This window comes from Colletotrichum chrysophilum, assembly GCF_026319265.1.
Source record: "Colletotrichum chrysophilum strain AFK26 chromosome Unknown scaffold_24, whole genome shotgun sequence".
Classification (NCBI taxonomy): domain Eukaryota; kingdom Fungi; phylum Ascomycota; class Sordariomycetes; order Glomerellales; family Glomerellaceae; genus Colletotrichum; species Colletotrichum chrysophilum.
This window is the reverse complement of record NW_026517311.1, coordinates 279,497-300,957: the sequence shown is the minus strand read 5'-3', so window position 1 is coordinate 300,957 and position 21,461 is coordinate 279,497. Positions and strand designations below refer to the sequence as shown.

General features: G+C 54.5%; 4 protein-coding genes across 4 annotated transcripts; 2 read left to right on the top strand and 2 right to left on the bottom strand.

Annotated features, from left to right (window-relative positions):
- Nucleotides 1-3,500: 3,500 nt before the first annotated feature.
- AL1 (phytoene dehydrogenase AL-1) lies at nt 3,501-5,234 on the bottom strand (the record flags this gene model as incomplete). The annotated part of the gene is made up of 1 exon (XM_053177007.1): nt 3,501-5,234. One exon carries the CDS (start codon nt 5,232-5,234, stop codon nt 3,501-3,503), a length of 1,734 nt encoding a protein of 577 aa, XP_053039076.1.
- Nucleotides 5,235-7,188: 1,954 nt separating this feature from the next.
- On the top strand, nt 7,189-9,059 carry COL26b_004125 (uncharacterized protein; the record flags this gene model as incomplete). The annotated part of the gene is made up of 3 exons (XM_053177006.1): nt 7,189-7,211; nt 7,262-8,185; nt 8,234-9,059. The coding sequence occupies 3 exons, from the start codon at nt 7,189-7,191 to the stop codon at nt 9,057-9,059; spliced, it is 1,773 nt and encodes a 590-aa protein (XP_053039075.1).
- Nucleotides 9,060-9,464: 405 nt separating this feature from the next.
- On the top strand, nt 9,465-10,496 carry COL26b_004124 (uncharacterized protein; the record flags this gene model as incomplete). Its single annotated transcript, XM_053177005.1, has 1 exon — nt 9,465-10,496. One exon carries the CDS (start codon nt 9,465-9,467, stop codon nt 10,494-10,496), a length of 1,032 nt encoding a protein of 343 aa, XP_053039074.1.
- A 953-nt stretch (nt 10,497-11,449) lies between these two features.
- COL26b_004123 (uncharacterized protein) lies at nt 11,450-13,575 on the bottom strand (the record flags this gene model as incomplete). Its single annotated transcript, XM_053177004.1, has 2 exons — nt 11,450-13,016; nt 13,070-13,575. 2 exons carry the CDS (start codon nt 13,573-13,575, stop codon nt 11,450-11,452), a joined length of 2,073 nt encoding a protein of 690 aa, XP_053039073.1.
- Nucleotides 13,576-21,461: the final 7,886 nt, after the last annotated feature.

The following is a 21,461-nucleotide window of genomic DNA, read 5'->3' as shown; positions in this document are numbered from 1 at the left end:
ACGTACAGCAGATTCAGAAGGTATGACTGATGGCACAGATTGGGCTTCTCAGTCTACCATTCGCGTCTACCATTAGAGATCCAAGGGTTTGTGCGTGTATGTCGCTGAACATTCAGGGGACGTCCGTCCGACGATGAAGGGCAACACCCAACGTTCCAATGGGTTGGGCCGCTGAAGACCCTTGACTGACCGTATAAGGATTGTCAATATTTTGCGTTCTTATTGTATAAGGCCAATGAATGTGGTCTTTAGATTGGAACATGTGCATAAGACGAGTGCATTTCATTGCTGAACATAGAACTTTTATAAGGTCTGAAACCAGAAGTACCCGCTTACGACAAATCTTTCCTGACTGGCGAGGATCCTCTACGATGACATTAGGGGAGCAGCGAGCTTCACTTCGTCTCTATTTCAAAGAAGACTTAGTACCTTGTGTCATCTTGAGACGACTGATTTTGGGCAGAAATTTGTGGGTGGGAGCGATGACATGAATTTGCCAGTCGATTTATCAGAGCAATTCTCAAAGCTCGCACCTAGTCCCGTAAGCCCCTCGGGGATCGAATATCAAATTGTTGAGTAAGGAAAATCGCTTTCGGGAAAGCAACCGTAGGAGGTCTTTCATAGACTAGGTCATCAAGTCGCAAATGTTTGCAACATTTTCAAAGGAAGAGTGGAAGCCGTTAGCTCCTGAGTTGATCCGCAGATCACCGAGCCACCTGAATCCCATCGTGTGGGGAGGGAAATGTCAAGCTGGAACGAATTGCGGCAGTCCTTCCAACTCAGCTGTCTCTAGAATATCCGACTTCCTTCGAAATGGATTTAGTCGGGCGAGGCTTAGCAGAGAAGCATTCCCCGTGTGGAGAAACGCTCGCCGCTAACGCCGCTTTGCGGTTTACTTCCGCGTTTCCTGCAGATATGTCGTCCAATGAATGCCTCCGACGTGCCGTTCAAGAGCACAGCAAAGTACAAGGCTCTGAGGGCCTCCAATTCAGTAGCCCAGGTTGCACGACAGTATCATCGCATTTCCATGGCGTTCGACCAATCAAAGCGGCTAAGCGCCTGGCGGTGGAGTGTTGCTGACCACCAGCTGCCTTCTTTAAGAAGACCAAACCACCCCGCCGTCCACCAGCAGCCCGTGGTGCCTGCTTCGTTGTTGCATTTCAAAGCAAAACTGCCAACCTTGGAAGCTTTCATCGATCTTTGAATATGGGCAACTGCCTGAGAAAATGTCCCGAGTCCCCTCAGCAACGTCTGGTATTGCATCCAGCACCATCAACCATCAACTCATTCGCCCAGTCGGAATACGAGTACAAGCCCCTGGCTTCAGAAGAAAGTCGAATGCTCATCCTGTTACCTGGAGACTTCGACTCCCCACTTCAAGGATACATCTCTCATGAGCATCTTGATCAGCCGGACTGCGAGTTCAGTTACGAGGCCCTCTCATATGTTTGGGGAAGCCAAACCGATCCGAAGTCATTCCGTGTCCTTGAGTGTTCCAGTCAAAGCAGCTCAGCCGAAGTCAAGACTCTGAAAATCGGCCAAAACCTGGAATCGGCCCTCCGGCATCTCCGACAGCCATTCGAAACTCGTACCATTTGGTGCGACGCCATATGCATCAACCAGAACGACGTCGAAGAGCGCGGAGTCCAGGTTCGGGGGATGGGGGAGATCTACAGCCGCGCCAAAAGAGTTGTTGTTTGGCTTGGGCGAGAAACCGACGGTTTATACAGAGCGGTACAGTTGACGAAGTTCTTGGGATCCATTTTCTACTACGACTTGGACGCACGCACGTGTAAGCAGCGTTCTGATACCGCCGAACTACTCGCTCGCAGTCGGGCACCGATGCCCTTTCAACTTCTGGACTGGCAATCTCTCTACGACTTTTTTGACCTGCCTTGGTTCAAGAGGCTTTGGGTGAAACAAAAGATCATTCTCGCAAAAGGAGCTGCTATCTTCATGATAGGGAAGCAAGAATTCACCTGGAACGACTACTGCGGCGCCGCCGGCTACCTAATGCATATTGGATTGCCCCATTTCGAAGTCTTGAATGAGCAAAAACGACAAGATTTTGACGGATTGTTGAGCAAGGCTTGGTCTACGTACACTTACGGTGAAAACCGACACATCATTATGACCCTCGATCTTGTTAATGAATGCGAATGTCTAGATCCACGAGACAAGATGTACGGCATCTTGGGTCTTCATAGAAAAGATTTCCAGATCGAACCCAACTACTATAAGGACCATCGGGACGTTTATACAGAATTTTCCCGAAATTACATGCAATCAACCATGAACACCGGGACCTTCGCTTTATGCGATACGGCGGATGATATCACTTGGACTCATCCTACTTGGGTGCCGGACTTTGCGAAACGAATCCCTCAAATTCATTACTGGCGTACTGGGAACGTTGCCTTACATTCCCAGCCCCAGCGCAATATCTTATCGGATGATTCATGTAAAGCCCTTGGTATCTATTGCGGCACTATCAGTCGATGTTCATCTTCAGTAATGCCGCAGAAGGTTATACCAACCACCTGCCTCGCAATCATCAAATCTTGGATCCGGGATGCATCTTACAACAGGACTCAACCTTTCAGCCAAGCTTGGGTTGATGAGCTCGTGTGCACGATTTCACTAGGTGACATCCGAGGCAACAATGTCGATACCACCTGGACTTTGTCGGAGGTGAAAGATGTTCTACTCCGCGGTATCGAATGGTTTTCTCCCAAAGAACCTCGGAATCCAAGAACCGAAAGGCTTTTGATGAGTGACTTTATAGATTTTGCCATCTGCGGCAACTTACTTGCGACAACTGCAGATGGTAGGTTCGCACGAGCAGTAGGAACTGCCCAAATAGGAGACGAAATTTATGTTTTGTTAGGGGAGGCCGTTCCGATCATCCTAAGGCCTATTAGAGGCGGGAGATATAGAGTCGTAGGACCGTGTTTCATGCCGAGTGTGATGCGTCGCGAAGCTTTGCTTGGACAACTCCCGGACGGATGGAATATGCGGTTCAGAAGGACTCGTAACATGGCATTGGTCATCACCGACCCTAACGGTCGCAGGCAGATCGAAGACCCTCGTCTTGGGGAGTTGCCCCCTGGCTGGGAGCGATCAGAGCCTGATGCCGATGGGTTCTTTGACTATAGAGAAGGACCTGATAGTCCATGGTCAGTATACGACCCTCGTCTTACTCCAGAAAGGTTGGCAGCTCGGGGGATCAAGTTCAAGGAGTTGACCATTGTGTGAAAATTATGCCGTACTACATGTGTGGGTTCGCCTACAAGTATTGTTGTCACTTGTGCGTCTTGTACAGATTGTGTCTTCCAAGACTGTGAGCAATTACCATCTCCACACTTCACAGCCGCTGCGTGTCCTCGATCATGTCAATTAGCATTCTGAAGGATCGGAGACGTTTCCTAACACGATGGCAGACCTAACATAGTCAAGGCAAATAAGTTGACTATCAACCAACCCTTTTCAGCACCCTATCTCTAGCAAACGTAGCTTTGAACAGTCGGCAACATGACAAAATAACCAATTGCCAAGAACAACCCAATTAGCAGAATAGCTACCTCCTCTGATCCAAAGTGGAAACCATACCGCACCGTATCCAATTTCTTGTTTCCCGGTGACGCCGACTGCGGCTGCAACATGCCGTTGAAACCCCGGGCCCATGGAACCTCCAGCCTGCGGTCATCTAGAATCTGCTCTGCCGTAATCTTGGCTCCCGCCAGCACAATAGGCACACCGGTTCCGGGATGCGTGCTAGCACCCACAAAGTAAGCATTCTCCAGCCCCTCTGCACGCGTCTTCGGGCGGAAGGCCAAGACGTTGAAGAAGCCGTGGTTAAGGCCGAGAATTGCGCCCTTGTCGAGGTTGAACTTATCCTCCCACGTCAGGGGCGTGTTAACGATCTCATGGGTGATCATGTCGCCTATGTTCGGGCAGCCTGTGCGCTCGCTGACGATTGAGAGAATCATGGAACGGGCTTTGGAAACGATGGAATCCCAGTCCTTCTCATCCGTCGTCAGCCCGTCGTCGTTCTTTGAGCGTGAGAGATGGCCGATTGGCACGAGGACGATGACGGTGTCCTTGCCCTCGGGCGCCGCGGAGGGATCCACGCGGCTCGGGACGTTGACATAGAAGCTGGGCTCATCGGGAAGTGAGTGACGCTTGAAGATTGCGTCGAACGACTCTTGGTACTGCTCCGCCAGGAAGATGTTGTGCGTGGACAGCTCGGGGACCTTGCGGTCAAGGCACCAGTAGAAGGAGATTGAGCTGCAGCTTGGCTCCCTCTTTTGCAGCGACTCGTAGTAGTTGGTTATTGTGGGAGTTTGAGGGAGGAGGTTGCCATAAGCGTAGACGAGGTCGGCATTCACGACCACGACGTCTGCTGTGAGTGATTCCCCTGATTCGAGAATGACACCAGTCGCCTTCTGGCCGTCTGTCAAGACCTTTGATACCGGCGTGTTGAGACGGTATTTCACCCCCAGACTCTCACCAATACGAACCAGCGCTGCGACCACCGAGTGGAAGCCACCGCGGGGATACCAAATTCCCTCCGCAAACTCGGTGTACTGCAGCAGAGAGTACGTCGCCGGCGCATCAAACGGAGACATGCCCATGTACATAACAGCAAAGGTAAACACCCTCCTCAACCTCTCGGTCCAGAAATACCGGCTCGCTCTGCTCCAGATGCTCTCCAGCGGGTGCAGCGACACCACATGCCTCACGAACCGCGGCCTTGCCAGATTGACAAGCTTGCTAAAGTTCTTGTGCAGCACCTCGCGCACCGAGACCTCGTAGTGGGTGTGCGCCTCCCGCAACCACTGCAGGTAGCGCTCGAAGCCGTCCTTGCCCTCCCAGCGCTCGATCTGGGACTTCATGGCGGCGAGGTCGGAGGAGTGGCGGAAGAGCTCGCCGTCGTGGAACCAGATGTTGTAGTTGGTCTCGCAGCGCAGCAGGTCGACGCCAGCGTCCGCCATGGTGGTGTCGAGGTCGCGGAAGGTCTCGTGGAAGAGCTGGGGGAGCAGGAAGAGGGAGGGCCCCTGGTCGAAGCGGTGGCCCTCGTGGTGCATGAGGGAGCAGCGGCCGCCGGTGAAGGAGTTCTTTTCGACGACGGTAACGGAGAAGCCTGCTTTGGCGAGGCGGGCGGCGAGAGCTACGCCGCCGGCGCCGGCGCCGACGACGATGGCCGTCTTGGGCTTCTCACTGAGGGAGGGCATTTCAGTGGTTGGTTAGATATCTTGAGAGTGATTGGGGCAGTTAGATGAGATAATTGACCGAGATTATACAGATGTAGATGAGAGGGGAAGTCAACACACGCTCACATGCTCACGATGAGAGCTTGCATTGAGAGATTGGGCTAGCATGGTAGATGGGCCTCGAGTGACATTCATAGTAGATAATTGTCCCGTCATTGACACCGAAACATGTGAAGAGACAACCTAGTCAATCCCTTCGCATGCCTTGGGGGTCCACAAAAGCCACGGGACGGGCAGGGGTGAGATCGCACGAGGACGGGGTCCGCATCGGCCGGTGCGGAAGAGTGATGACACCTCGACTCGGAGGAGGTTGACGACGTTGCACTTGGCAGATGGAGCATCCAGGTACACGACCCAACAGCCACTCAACTACTACTGCGTAAACTCTTTGCAGACCCGATTTCAGGCACATATCCGCAGAACCGGCAAGCTTCCGGCACCAAGAACACCAAGGTTGAGGCCTGGCGGCGCCAACGGCAGGGAGTGGCGTCGGCGTGTGGGAGCTATGGCCCCCTGGGAAGCTCAAGTTGGGTAAGGTGTGTGCTAAGGTGAGGTGTGTGTGTGTGACATTGGGCAATGTCCAGGTGGAGGTGGTGCATCGCGATATCGATATATCGTATTCGTTGATCGGTGCGTCCATTCGGCCCATCAATGCCGTTGGAGACCTGAGGGAAAGTATCCCGCTCTAGGACACTTGAGACGGCCAATGCTCCCCTCTCGCCGTCACGTTCACAACAATTGAACACCCGAGACTGGGCTGGTAATTGGAGCGTAATGATTCACCCTCAGCTCACCTTTTGGGGGGGTCTCATACAAAAACAAAAGAGCGCCCACCCGCAATTCGGTGTACGTTCCTCGCAACCGCGACCTGTCTCACTCGCTCTCCTGCCACGTTTGACACTACCGTTGGCCTAGTCCTGCCTTCAAAAATAATTAGTCCTCATTCTCTCGCTGGGGCTTTTTCATCTCTAGCTCAATCAATGCTTCCTCCCGCCGGGCACTAACGAAAATCTTTGGGACGCGATCACACACAAAGATTCTGGACGAGGGTTGGACGGAAAGCCCAAGAATCCCATCTTTTTATCCGACGCGCATATGGTCGTCATAGACTTTGTTTCTTTTCGACGCACACCCGCAGCTCACTCACTCCAGCCAATCCAACCACCTGCACCTTACCTCACCTTAGCCTCCTGCAGCTGCAGCAAGCTCACCTCAACAATTCGAACGTCCCAAGCCTTGCCATCCCTACCTTGGCGTCCCCTTTTTTGATTGATCCTTCCAAGGTTCCCGCCCAATCCTGCGCGCGCCCTTTATCCGAATCCGGAAAGAAGCTCTATCAACCCGGGCTAACCAGCTCGCCTACCCGTCCAACAGTCCTCCCAAAGTCCGCGCCCTCTCCTCCCTTCGGTCTCGAAAACCAAGACGAGTCCGAGGGCCGAGAAACATTCAGCGGAGAAACGCTCCGGAGAGATAACGACACGTCTTCTTCTGGATGGTTTTTATCTGCGGCTCGGGACAATTCACCAGCTCCGACCGCTGGACCAGCCGATCCTTCCTTTGCCCGGTGTAAGGCAAGCACAACGGTGAAATCCACGGGTTTACCAACAAGACAAACAAGTGAAACCGGCAGCCCGCGTGGGTCATTTTACACCAGGCCACATCCCACTCACACATGCGTGTGTTTTTCGTCATTGCCTTGACTCCTGCCGCCATCTGATTTCTCAACTCAGCCACCTGTCCTACACTGGAGTGCCTTGCATTTCTTCCCGGACCGTCCACGGAAGGTACGGCTGCTGTGGGAGCCGTTGAAGAAACACATTCATTAATCGCCCACCGATCACCTCACGGCCGTCGTGCTTGCCCTCTATGAGGGCTTTTTCACCTCTGAAATAAAGAATTCTCACAACAGTCCGAGATGGGTTACGATTACGCGCTGGTGTAAGTCATTCCGAGCAGGTCCTGCAAGGCGCCCTCACTTACCTTTTCAGGCACATCAAGTACACCATCCCTCTAGCAGGGCTTCTCACCTTCTTCTCATACCCGCTCTTCACCCGCCTCGATGTCGTGAAGACGCTTTTCATCGTCACCATCGCCTTCGTGGCCACCATCCCTTGGGACTCATATCTCATCAGAACCGGCATCTGGACTTACCCGCCCAACGCCATCCTCGGCCCTACTCTCTTCAGCATCCCCCTCGAGGAGCTCTTCTTTTTCATCATCCAGACCTACATCACGGCACAGCTCTACATCATCCTCAACAAGCCCGTCTTGCACGCTCAGTACCTCAACTCGCCAGCCACCCTGCCCAAATGGATCAAGAGTGGAAAGACCGTCGGCCAGGGCGTTCTCGCCGGCAGCATTGCGCTTGGTGCCTGGCTCATCGCCAAGGAGGGAGAGGGAACGTATCTGGGCTTGATCCTCGTGTGGGCGTGCTCCTTCGCCCTCTTCATCTGGACCATCACCGCCCAGTTCCTTCTGGCGCTGCCGCTGGCATGCACCGTCCTCCCCGTGATCCTTCCCACGGTCTACCTCTGGGTAGTCGACGAGATGGCGCTAGGACGTGGTACCTGGGCCATTGAGAGCGGCACCAAGCTTGAGTTCAAGCTCTTTGGCAGTTTGGAGATTGAGGAAGCTGTCTTCTTTCTGGTGACCAACATTCTCGTTGTTACTGGTATCGGTGCCTTTGACAAGGCCGTTGCCGTCTGCGATGCCTTTCCCGACATCTTTGACAAGCCGGCCGATGCTTTATCCATGTCTCTGCTGCGCGCCAGGGTGCTTCCCTCGTCAAAGTACAACATGCAGCGCATCCTGGGCATCCGCCAAGCAGTGGGCAGACTGGCAAAGAAGAGCCGCAGCTTTCATCTCGCCAGCTCTGTCTTCCCTGGCCGTCTGCGCATTGACCTGACTCTGCTGTAAGTTAACTGCCTCGCACGATCGAATCATCACTAACAAAAGTTAAGCTACTCCTACTGCCGCCTAGCCGACGACCTTGTTGATGAAGCAGCAAACCCTCAAGAAGCAGCCATCTGGATTGCCAAGCTCGACCGCCACCTGACTCTGCTCTACAAAGATCCAGACTCCTCCTCGGCCCCTCTCGCCTCCCAGTATGCGGCAGAGAATTTTCCCGCGTCAGCCCTCTCCGCCCTGGACCTACTGCCCGCCAACCTCATTCCCCGGGAGCCCTTGGCAGAGCTCCTCAAGGGCTTCGAGATGGACCTCCAGTTCAGCACGAACAGCTTCCCCATCGCAACCCCGGAAGACCTCGAGCTCTACGCCGCACGCGTCGCCAGCACCGTAGGACAGTCCTGTCTGGAACTCGTCTTCTGCCACTGCAAACACTCCCTGCCGCCGTACATGCAAGCCTACCTGCGCAACACGGCGCGCCAGATGGGTCTCGCGCTGCAGTTCGTCAACATCGCCCGCGACATCGCCGTCGACGCCAAGATCGGCCGCGTCTACCTCCCCACCTCCTGGCTCAAGGACGAGGGTCTCTCGCCGGAGGACGTCCTCAGGGACCCGCGCAGCGAGGGCGTCGAGGGCGTCGCCAACTCGCGGCGCAAGATCCTCGCAAAGGCGTTCGAGCACTACGGCGAGGCCAGGGAGTCGATGAAGTGGATTCCCTCGGAGGCGCGCGGCCCCATGGTCGTCGCCGTGGAGAGTTACATGGAGATTGGCCGCGTGCTGGTCCGCAACGGCAATGCTGCGGCGGCGGACGGAACGGGACGGGCCACTGTGCCCAAGTCGCGACGGGTTTGGGTTGCTTGGAGCACGCTGATGGCGGCTTGAGTTTGGGGCCCTTTTTCTTCTTCACATTAGCAGTTTTGTATCCATGGCATTAGACGCATCGATTAGCAGGCCATTTTCATAGCCAAAACATAAAAGTTGTCAACACAACATGGCTCAATCCGCAAAGTGACATGTCAGTGGTGATTGAAGGATTGCTTCGTCTGATCGCACGTCAAAGGTGACATCACGGCCCCCAGCCCCAGGAAAGCGTCCGTGCACCGCGTCAATGCTTCACCGAGCTACACCGGATTGGAAGCTCCACCAAACCTCAAATTAAACCTCCAACAATTCACCATCGCCAGTTCGCTCCCGTTTGCGCCGCCCTCATCGCATCGCGCAGCTCCCAACGCTGCCCCGCCGCAGCGCACACCTACCTCCTCCACGAACCACACACCAACCGCCAAAATGATACCAAGAACACCGACCCGCCGCCTCCTGCGCGACCTTACCAGGTCCCCGCGCCCATCCACCACCCTCCTCCGCCCCTTCACGACAACCAGACCCTCCCTCCTCAAGCCAATCCCACCACCACAACCTCCCCAGCAGCCCCCTCAAAACGCAGCCGCCTCCGCCGCCCTCCAGAACCTCTCCCACCTCTCCCCCTCGCAAATCACCGCCCTCCTCTCCGCCAACAACACACCAACACCACCCGCCCCTCCCCCGCAGTCCCGCCGCTCGATCCTCCTCCGCCGCGCCCTCTGGGCCCTCTTCTTCTTCCTCGCAGGCTACAAGCTCACCGCAGACCAACTCGCCTCCATCCGCTTCGTCACGCCCTTCCTCTACCCGCCCGCCGACTACGAGCCTGAAGACATCCCGCTCTACCGCCAACAAGCCACCTATGAAGCCCTCGCCTCCGACCCGGGGCTGGACGCCCTGGTCCCCGCCGCCGTCTCCGTCTCGGGCTCGAAAATCACCGTCCGGCCAACCGACTGGGACCACTGGGAGCCCTACGCCGACTTCTCCGAGTCCCACCGCAAGACGCACCTCTGCGCCGGCACGCTGAACAACCCGAACGCATTGGGGTTAGTGCACATGGTCTTCCGCCACCGGCTGACGGGCGAGCTCATCCTCGCAGTCGTCTTCGGGCAGGGCACCTCGGGCTGGCCGAGCGTCGTGCACGGCGGGATGCTGAGCACCATCATGGACGAGGCCATGGGCCGCCTGGCCGCGCTGAATTTCTCGGCGAACACGGCCGTGACGGCGAAGCTGGCCATGGACTTCAAGGAGCCCGTGACGCCTGGGTTTCTGTACAAGGTGCGCGTGCACGCCGTGCTGCCGGAGCTGCAGAAGGGGCCGGACGGCGAGGACAAGACGGACCGCAAGCTGTGGATCTGCGGGCGCATGGAGGGGCCCGATGGGGAGATTGCGCTTGAGGCGAAGGGGTTGTTTGTTGTGCCGAAGGGGGTGGATGTTAAGCCTCTGGGGAAGAGGTTCTGAGCTAGAGAGAGAGTGTGGTGGTTTCTTGGCGTTCTTTTGGAGGGGGGCAATGTGTTTGGACAAAGATTCCCCATGGCTAGGATGCTGTAAGAGTAGATTTGTATAGACGGTGGGTGGAGGGAGGAAGATTGCGCTCATGTTGGGTGGAAGATTCCTGCTAGTAATGAGCAACATCAACTCAGATCTCGAGAGCCAACCAAGTCAGAATATCGTGACATTGACTGATGATACTGTGCTACTTTGAGCCTTTGTATGTGGTCTGCGTAAGCTCCCTGAGATTCTCTCTTACGTTTTATATTAATAACGACTCGAGCTGGTCTGGTGAAGCAGAGACGTGAGACCAGCGTGCAAGGTCAGAAGAGGTTCATGCACTGAGAGCAACGATTGCGGAGAAGTCATGGGTGTCGGTCTAGTTGTTGAAGGCCTTTTTGCATGGTCATTACAGCGAATAGACAGCATGCGCAGTTAGGAAGGTTGATGTCGTACAAAAAATAATACAACTCAAGTTCATGTATTCGCTGTTGTCGCGGCAGGTGCTATGGTACAGTTTCCAAAGTATAAACACGCTTCGTCCCGGTCTAATAACCCATCCGTTTTAGTAACCCATGCCGATATCCTGGCAACTATTCAATGCATGCCCTATCGAAATACTCCGGATCCACGTCGTACAAGAGGATCCCCATACTGCAACTCGTTTCCTCATCCGTGTCCCGGACGACATCTTCATACCCCGGTTGGGACATTCGTTCGATCTCCAAAAGCCAGCAGTAAATACGATGGCACAAGTCATCCGACAGGATTCCTCTTGCTCTGGCTGTTTCTTGTGGGGTGGCGTATGACTGAAAGCGTGACTGCCAACCTTTACCACAAATTCTCTCATAGATGCTTGCTGTGGTATTGAAAATAGATCGTCTCATCCGGTCGTCCGTGCAATGAGCTGCAACAGAAGTCTCCTAAATAGGTGCTGTAGGATTGAGGGCAAACTGAGGTCTGGTTGGGCCCTGCTGCATATAGTACGGGCTGTTGAAGCCTCCGCGGGAACCGTAGCCCCCGCGGCCACCTCGGTAGCCATTGCCACCACCTCGTCCTCGACTGCTCCCATTGCCACGGTAGTTGCCGCGATAGTTGCCGTTCGGCCTATATCCTTGAGGGCCATCTGGGGGCGATCGTGACGCTGCCTGGCTACCGCCATTTTGACCTGCTGAACCCGGAGATGGTGCGTATCCGCCATTGGTACTGCCTCCACTGGGTGGACCGCGAGGTCCTCCTCCGCCATGACCGCCGTTTTGGTTTCCACGCCCTCTTCTGCGGTTGGCGTACTGGCGGCGGCCATTCTTTGGCTTACCCTCAACTGAGAAGTCGATCTTCTTTACCGGGTCTGTAACCATCTGATTGTCGCTCAACCCCAGACGCTCGAGGTCCTCGTGAGACGTTGTGGATATCTGGAAGACGTTCTCCAGCTTCTCAAGGCCTCGAGTCTCCACGACCCAAGCCTTCACGTATTCACCCTCCTTGTCATAGTCAAACGCTTGCTTAATGGGGTTGAAAATGCGATTGTCACCTCGAGGGTCGTTACCCACTCCGGCGACGTACTGCCAGTTTGACCAGTTGGAGCTCACGTCGTAGTCAACGAGAAGGTATTCGTACCACTCGGCACCGTATCGCCAATCGATCCCCAAGTGCTTGGTAAGGTAAGACGCCACATTTTGTCGAGCTCTGTTAGATGTGTAGCCAGTATGGATCAACTCGCGCTGTGAAGCGTCAATCAGACCCATGCCGGTGGTGCCCTCGAGAAACCTCTGCAGTGTCTTCTTGATGTCGTCGACGGATGCGCCTAGGTTATCCTCGGTGATGACATGCTCAGCGTTGGCCGTCTTCCACTTGGGGGTATCGTCCTCCTTAAAGCCAGTAACGCGAAACAGCTTCTCCTGGAATTTCCTCGTGCACAACCGCATGTAGTCACGCCACAGAAGCTCGAATCGGACCGCCTTGGTTCCGTCGTTCTCTCCCTTTCCGTATCCTGATGTTTCCTTGAAATCCTCGTTGGTGCCGTCCTCGAATTGGACCAGAGCCTCGTGAATCTGCCGAGAAGTGAGACAGCCGAGAGACAAGAAGGCTGAAAGCTTGGTGCTGAAGTCGACGCCAAGGAGGCCATTGCGCGTGTTCTTGTACTCGGTCATTGCCCCTGACTTGATGAGATGATGAAGACGGCTGCGTGCCTCACTCTCACCGCCGTGAAATGGATGAACAGACTTTGCTTTCTCGGGAATCTTGAGATCGTCGGTGAAGGGGCTCGTCAGAGGTTTCAATAGTGCTGATTCCAACTTGCTGTAGTCATCCGATGGCACTTCGTAAGGGGAGCTCTGAGTAGGGAGGAGGTCTTTGGGGTAGGGCTTGATTGCGCTCTTTTTGGGTTGCGGCAAGGTAGGCTTGGGCTTCTCTCGGAGAGGTTCTTGGGTCTTGCGGAAGGCGGTGAACACGTTGTCAAGATCTTCTGGGTTCTTCAAACCTAGGTCGCGACTGAAGGGTGTTTGTCAGTATCGCCGCCACGAACTCTCAAGCCGTCAACTTACTCGTCAATGAAATACTTCTCATCCAACCATGTTTTGAAGTTGACGCCATGCTTAGAGCAAGCCGCTGCTACGGCCATCTCGTCTTTCTTCTCTTCGACGGCTTCCTCAGCCGTCATCCACACGGCGCCAACTTTGTGCTTGCTGTCGGAAAAGCCTCGGAGAAGCTCGTCGACGATGTCACCAAACATGCCTGCCCTCAAACACAGACCGCTGCCAACCCCTTCGAGGGACTCCTTCAGGTTCCATACGGATTGGGCGATGAACTTCGTGCGGTGAGGGCCGCATCTCCAAAATTTGCCAATCTCGCTGCGTGCCTCTGGGTACTTTGACTTGCTCCCGTCGCGTAGAAATCCTGAGATTTCGATCTGGTGCGCTGGGAAAATATACACAGGAAGAACATGGGTGAAACCATGATCAGAAGAGGTTGCGAGATGGTGGAGGATGGGATTGTCCGCAATGCGAAGGTCGTGCCGGAGCAAATAGATAAGGATGTTTGTAGCCGTCATGATGGGCTATTACTAGTGTGTTGATTCGTGAGGTCTATCCAACGAGATGTTGCTATCGATGATGCTCGGGGAACGGTTATAATGGACTTTCGCGAATGTATGGTCGGTAATGGGGTTGTTGAAGGTGTTGATGAGGTGTAGAGATGAACAATGAGAGAAACAAGAGCTTCCTCTGGCAACGGAAAGCGACAGGTGTGGGTTTTGTTGGAGTGATGATGGCCACAAAGTCTAGACCAAAGTCATGGCGTAAGAGAAGCCGTTAGATCTGTTTTAGTTCCCGGCCAGCTGGAAAGTAGACTAGTCCTGGAGTCGCCACAGTAGGAACAGAGGAACAGATGCGGTAGGTAAGGTATGTAAGGTAGGTAGGTAGATAGGAGTGAAGTGAACTGCAGGCACGGATGGAAAACCGGGGGGAGGTAGGCGAGGGACGGGAGGGTAAGGATGTGCCTTCGACGATGGGCAGGGTTCCTTAGGGCAAGAGGAGACCAGGACCCGGTGTCTTTCGGGAGCAGGAGCAGGAGGGGAGGTTAGGTTCGCCCCGATTGGAATGACGCAGCTGCCGCTAAATCTCAATCCAGGGGTCTTGCCGCGATTGTTAGGCGGTCGGACGATGAGGCTGCAAGCGCCGACGGCATCGACTTTTAGGTTAGATGATCGGGAAGAGATGGGAAAGTGTGGAGGACAGGAAGATCGGTTCTCTTTGTATCGTCTGTATCGAGTGGTAATGTACTTGCTTGCTTTTGGGTCCTCTTCTCTGCGGGACAGGACAAAACAGGACAGAAAGAGTTTTTAGGAAAAGCCGAGAGAGGAGCACAGGATGTGGGAGTATTCCGAATGGAGAAGCGCGGAATCGTTTACGCAGCCTGATCTCAAATGGACACCTCCTGAGGACTCTGACTGGGACTCATGGGACTCTCTTGCAGGGTCAAGCTGTCCACGGCCAACAGAGCTCAACCCAGAAGGTTTGCGGCGTCGAGATGTGGAGTGGACCTGCGGCGTACGGCGTCGAGTATGGCAAGGCAATGTACTCGAAATGTGTCGTGTGCCTTTGAGCGTGATACTATAAGCGGATAACCTTGACTTAGTGTAGGTTATGCTGCTTGGGGAAAGGATAAGTCAAGACGGTCATGTCGAGGTGACGGGACGACAATTGCAGGTGGAGGCAGTGAGCAGAGAAAGGAGTCGAAGACGAAGAGCCAATCTGTGGCGGCGGAGTGCTCGCCGATGCGCCTTTTGGTTTTAATCATGGCCATCCCCCGTCTGGGCCCATGGGTGTGAGTGTGGTGGATTGGACCCTTAGATTTTCTTAAACCCTTTGGGCCTAGACCCCTGGCAACTCCGGCGCCCCTACAGACTCGAGCCCCCTCGATTTGGAATGCCATGTCAGGCGATTCGGCAGGAAATTTGGCACGTTTGGCAAGTCGGCCGTTGCTCAATGAGGCAAAGAGGGAGAGATGACGGGTGATGATGGGACATGGAGGACCAGACCAGGCCATGCGCCAGTCGGGGGAAAGCATGGAGGTCGGCATGGCATGGGGTTGAAGGACGGCGGCGCAGGATGCACCAAGGGACGGAGGAAACAGCGTGCATTGGAAGTCGCACAATGTGATTGATCGAAAAGTCACAGCAGCAAAGCATGGATGCGAGGGGGGGTTGTTGCAGGCTGCAGCTTGGCTGGGCGAGGGGCCGCAATGTCGATGGCTTGTCGATGGCGGCGGGATGGGAAAGATGACCTAGAGATCGAGCAGAAGGGACGTGTGGACGTCCATGATGCAGAGATAAAGTCCGGGGTTGTCAAGATCGAGTCCACCTGAACGGATACCTGGGTCTGGAAAAGCGGGTCCTTGCCCTGCCGCGGGGCCTAGTCCGACCACTGTGACGCCGCCAAACTCTTCCACTTCCACCAGGAAAGAGCTGTGAGAGAGAGTGCCTGCTGCTTTGTCACCTCTCATCTCGTCTCACCTTCCATTACCAACAGACGGAAGGAGCAGGCAGCACATACCTCCTTCTCGTTTATTGTTGGTTTTCAATTCGGAGACGGCAAGTAGGTACTCACGATTGCTCCTTGCCACGAATGGTCATCAGCACTTCGTATCAATCGCAGCGCAGGCATGGGAAACCGTCTCAATCTCACTCACACTCACACTCACCACTCTTCCATGACGAGGATTCCCATCACATCCCAACATTCATCCACCTGCCGCCCCCGCTGTTCCGTCCATTATTATGCTCGTGTCAGGCTTTTCACCCGCGGCGCAACGCAGCAGACCCAAAGCCAACTGAACCTCCCTTCCCTGTCTGTCATGCAGGTCGCGATGGAGCTCGGGGCACGTTGCGGCTTCCTCTGCAAATGATGAATCATCGACACCACTACGCCGACTGCCCTACGAGTGCCACTCTTTCTACTTTCACACTTGTGTGTTGATGCGCTTTGTTCCCGGCCGGGTTTCATTTGGCGGGTGCGCTGCGACTGGTCGATGCCCACTGGCAACTGCTGTTCCTAGCCTGCGAACGCAGCCACTCGGCCGATCCATTGAAGAATGCCTGGTGACAGCAGACATCTTCGGCGCAGTCAGACGACCTATTCCCTCATGCCTACCTAACCTCTGCCGAAGTAAGTCTCTTATCCCTCTGCACAAGGAATGCCGTCGAGTCAGCCTCTACGCCGCCCATCGTGTCAGCGCCAATCACCGCCAGAATTGAGAAGCTTTCTACATCTTTCCCGCCTGCTTCTTCTTTTTTTTCAGCTGCATTGGTTGAACGAGAAGAGCGGGGAGACTCTGAAATCGAAACGGGCCGCCGGAGAAGAAAGCACAGCTGAACACAGCTTGGCACCCTACAGCTGCTTCTGCATCCTTCATCAGCTCAATGGTGAAATGCCATTCGCCAGCACCAGACAACTTTCCAGCTGGCCTAGGGTTTTAGCTCCAGTCTTTCCGCTGGCACAACCGGGCTAAATACATTAGGTTGCTGGCTGCAGCATACCTGAATTCGCCCTGCATTCACTGCCGATATTCGATACCTGTCGAGCCTTCTTTTCCCGGAGTCGGGCGTGCGTCTGCGGGCGCTCTTGAAGCTTTGGATCCGAGTTGCTGGATCTACTGTGCGCCAGGAGTCATTCCAGGACTGCTCCGGAGACTTGTCCAGCATCAGGTCTGGGTCACTAGCTGTCCCGCGTCTCTCGTCTCTCTCTGCAAAGTCCCCTCACACCAATTGCTGGCAAGGTTGTGCAACTGCCTTACCTTATTTTGGATTACCTTCAATTACCTTACCTTACCCGAGGCATACACGGTCGCCGCTAGACGTCGAACCCCTGGCCACTGCAGTCTCTTACACCACTTCGATCTGCATTCACAGCTCGACCTGCCAGCATCACATCTCCAGAAATCCCTCGCTCGCTGGCGCTGTCGTCCCCAGCCAGCGGCGCCATAATTATGATCAACTCTCGTAAGCATGCCCACTTACCGCCGGTCCGGGCGGCGAGCATCACACCGAATTAGCCGAACCCGCCGATGACAACCATGTCCGAGCTCGATCATCATGCACCATGCTCGATGCTCAGACGGCTTCATCGACAGCCAGCCTACCCGCCTGCGTCTGCCACGCTGTGCCATGCTCCGTTCCGCTGGTTTGGTCTGCCGTGCACCCAACCTTTGCTCCAAACCCTGGATCCTGGATCCTGAACCGGCAATCACTTCGGTACCAATGCTACAGAACCACCACAACGTGAGCTGGCTTGGTTCTTGGCTCATGAGCAAAACGGCGCCCCGCCGCGCCCCATCCTGCGAACTCCCGCTGGTGCGCCGCCGTCACGGGTTTCACCATCGTCAACGTGGTTATTGTTTCTTATTCCAGAAGTTTGTATGCGACAGCAACTTTGACACTGCCTGCCCGCGATGCGTGGCTCACGGCTGCGAGATCGATATCGGCGCCCGTTCTTCTCCTGGTTTTGTGCACAGACGAGACCAGTCTTACTCACCAATGCGCTGCAGGGTCTTCCAAAACGAGCTTCTTGCATCGTATATCGTTTACAGAATAGCCATCAGCCCTCGTCGTCGATCCAGGTGTCCTCAGACTAGTCTCACCATCGGGTGCTGCCGACCGGTATAATCCGCCCGGCCGCAGGAGCTGGTTCACGTCTCATTCCGCCCCGGCATTCTAGGCCCGCCCAAAACCGGTCACACCCGTCCTCACCACCGGGCCCGGACTTCCCGTCCCACATTTGTCGTCGTCCGGATCGGGATTCTAGACCGACGCCAGAAACATCAATGTTTGACCATTCAACCGCACTTTGTTTTTCCTCGCTTTTACTCTCGCCCCCAAACACGTTCACTCTACGTACGTCACGCGAATGTTCATCTCCCGTGGTCGACAATTTTCCCACCCTCGTGGTTCGCCCACTACAACACTTTTCTGCTGCAGGTCTTAGATCCAACGCCGCTGCAAGCAAGAACGTGTGCCTGGCATGCAACGCCCCCCATTGAGAGGGTTCGCCAATAATTTCTTTTTCCTCACGTCATTAGGCGAGCCCTTCGTTGTTCGGTCGCATACAAATCGCCTGATGCTCCCGACACCTCACAGCGACCCGCTTGCATATCGATCGCGTTCCAGCCATGTTGATCGGCCGGGTAAGACCGGTAATCCAAAATCGATCTCTCAGTGGTGCGCTTTCGAGTACAAAGCGAGGGCACTTGTCGAATTCCTGATTGCGAGCTAGGGATAACCAGAGCTGGACTTGCTGCCGGGCCGGCAATTTGGCGGCGTCACGTCTGACGTCGCTTCGGGCGCTTGCCACGTGCGGCTCCTCCAGTCACAATGGCATTTGTTGTCATCGATGAAGCGAGACAGCAATTCGATCAACAGATCGACTTCGGCAACATAAATGTCATCATGTGCCTTGGCCAGCTGCCAATCGCCGCCAAACGCTCCCAAGGTCCGGGCCATTCAGCATGCTCTGTCGAGACTGGCTGCGGATGTAGTATGTGTTCATAGACATTCTGACATAGGCATCGAGATTTAGGACACTCTCGAGCGCATGCCTTGCGACAACACCAAGCCTCCGTCACACGATCTTTCGGCTCCAACGCCCACAACTTGGATTCTCATTGGTTGGCACTTTTCGATGCCGCTCGATCCTGCTCAACAGAAGACAACAAGCTTGTACAATACGAGCAGGTTGCTCTTGAGTGGCTGCGGTCTGTTGATCCCGGGTCAGGATATCTCGTCGCCTTCTGCAAGGGTGATGGGCCATTCTCAGCCGAAATCTCATCGTGGCTGAGGTCGGTGTTCCTCCGAAATCCCGAAGAACCATGGGATACGGCTATGCTTGTGGAGAAACCTCCAGCTGGCCAAAAGAAATGCCAAACAAATGTTGCCTCCGGCAAACTTTGCAGCACCATAGCGGGTGTGTTGTCCTGTCTCGGGAAACCTTGCGCTGAATGCTGTCCCCCCAGAAGTACGGCATACATTGCGTGTAGTCAAGGGGGTCGCCCTACCTAACAGAGTCAGATCTTTAACCTGATGCAACGCTGTTAGAGATCGGGGCCTCTGCTGGAGCAAGTCTGTCAGGGCCGTATCAAACAGAGTCTCCCGTTGACAGACTGCCATTCCCTTGGCGACTGATCGTGGGCGCCGTTGTTGCGCTGCCTGAGGCAGGGGAGGGGAGGGAGCTGCAGGGACTCAGATGCCGTCCCCCCTATCACTCTCCGAACTCAACAGATATTGTGCTTTTTACATTGACTAACCAGGCCAAATCCTCCAACTCTGCCTTGTACTCTACCCCAAAGCACCCCCCTTTAGAACTCAGGAGGTACAAACTGTCCGATCCGACATTTGATACCAATCACTGGGTGGCGAAGCTTGACGCTAGCTGTCGTCCTCGTCTGGCGTCTCTTGCCTCTATGGGCTTGTAGCGTATTCCCATCCCCTCCCAACCAACGTGAACTTCTCGTCACTGCTCGAAGACTACCAATTACCTTCACCGAAAACGCAAAAGAATGTCGTTCACGCAAACCTTCCCCATTCCCCTTTCGAGAAAAGCATGATGAGGCTCCTGGAGCATTGGCGGCAGAACGAAGTCGCATCTAATCTGACATTTTAAGGTCACGACCGCTAGTAACAAGACGCCCTCGCGCACCGTAATTTGCCTAGTTCTCCACTGCCTTGTACGTGCAGGAGATCCGGAGGTCCATCGTGAGGCACCATCTGCTAGAATTCAGCCCTCTGTCCGCGGTATATATTCACTGAACACATGTCGGCAGTAATTGTGAGTTTAAGAAACAGAAAATGCCTCGGGATGCTGCTGTCGTTTACGGCGAGAACAAGCAGATAGCCTACCTTAGGTTTAGTCCTCCTTCTCAAAATGTGCGGCTCTCGAAGGCTCGGAAGAGTCCATCTCGGCGGTCTTCGTCTCCTGTCCCGGTCTCTTCCATCTTATTCGTGCCTTAACGACTTGCCTGTGACTCCAACTGACGTTGTGGTCCCGGTTTGCCACATCTCGTGTGGACCAGGCAGAGGACCTCGACAGCCAACGAGATAGATGCTGGCTATGGCCCTCGCTTGACAAAAGAGTCCTCGGATGTGTGGGTCTGATTTGTTCTAGGACGTTTACCTGGCCATACACGAGGTATTTATGGTGGTTGTCAACTCACGGTGACTGGGCTCTCCCAACAAGTATTCTGCCATCGGCACGAGTTGGGAGTCGGCATGTACTATCCGCCCTGATGTCGTACCCGCCCGAAGCCCTTTCGAAGTTTGGGAAAAGCCAACTACTCATCTTGACGTGCTGTCCGTCCACTCTTGTTGTCGACGGCGATACACAACAAGCCATCTATAAAGCTGGTCCCTGGCGGAAAGATTCCGTTTCTCCCAAACACCGAAATGGCTCGGGAACCCGGGCGCAGTTCTGTACAGAATGATCAGAGTTCAAGAACCCTCCGAGATTTCCCTGCTCCCCTCGCATGGTGGCCGAACATCGTGACCACGGACATCATCGTCCCCTCTGCTCTTTTTCTGGAAGCTATACGTCTGCAATAGTCCGTCGCCAGTCTTTGCAATAGCACTCGTCCATTCTCCCTCACGCAGAGTGCTCCAACTTGGTGTTGTCCTTTTGGCCAGAGCATCATTCGCATGAGACGACTGCCTTGGATAAAAAGCAAGTGACAAGTCAGCCTCATTGCTCTTCAGAGTCTGTGCAGCAGCCGGCTTTTATTAACAGCATCTTTCGCAGGCTGTCGTGCCAGTCGACTTCACCGTTGACTCAGCCGCCGCCCCTTTGAAAGTCACCTTGTTGATTGGTTTTTGGTATAAAACCCAGCTGCTCTATCTCCAAAATCACAAACACACCGAAGAATTGTAGTACAACTTGGCGTGCTAGGCGGCTAGCAGCACTGTAGACCTACCCTAAATACGGGCAACACAGGTTATGGCTAGGGTGCTGGAGGCACCTTGCATCTCTCTTGTACACTTCTGTTCTGTTTCGTTCTTCCTTCTGGTGATTAAGTAAGAATGAAGAGCTACTGGAGAGTCTAACACCACAGAATGGAATATCGGGTTGTCGGGTGGCTGTGACCCCAGCAGAAAGCTCTCCCGGAGCTACATTTGCATACTACGTCGCTACGCACTGATTTTTCGATTCTTCCCTTGGGAGAAACCTTGCCCCCCTTATTTGACGAAGTTGAGAATGTGGCTTTCATCGAGGCGATGTTGGATGGCTCATCTTGCCGTCTGGGTCCGGTCGACATAGCGCTTGAAACATACCGTAGCGTGCTACAACAAGGCACCCAGATCGCGCGTTATGAGATCTCTCCCCGGACTAGGCGTCTTTTACAAGTTCTATGAGAAGGTTTCAAAAATATCATAAAGGATTTCTCCAGCGACTGAGTGAT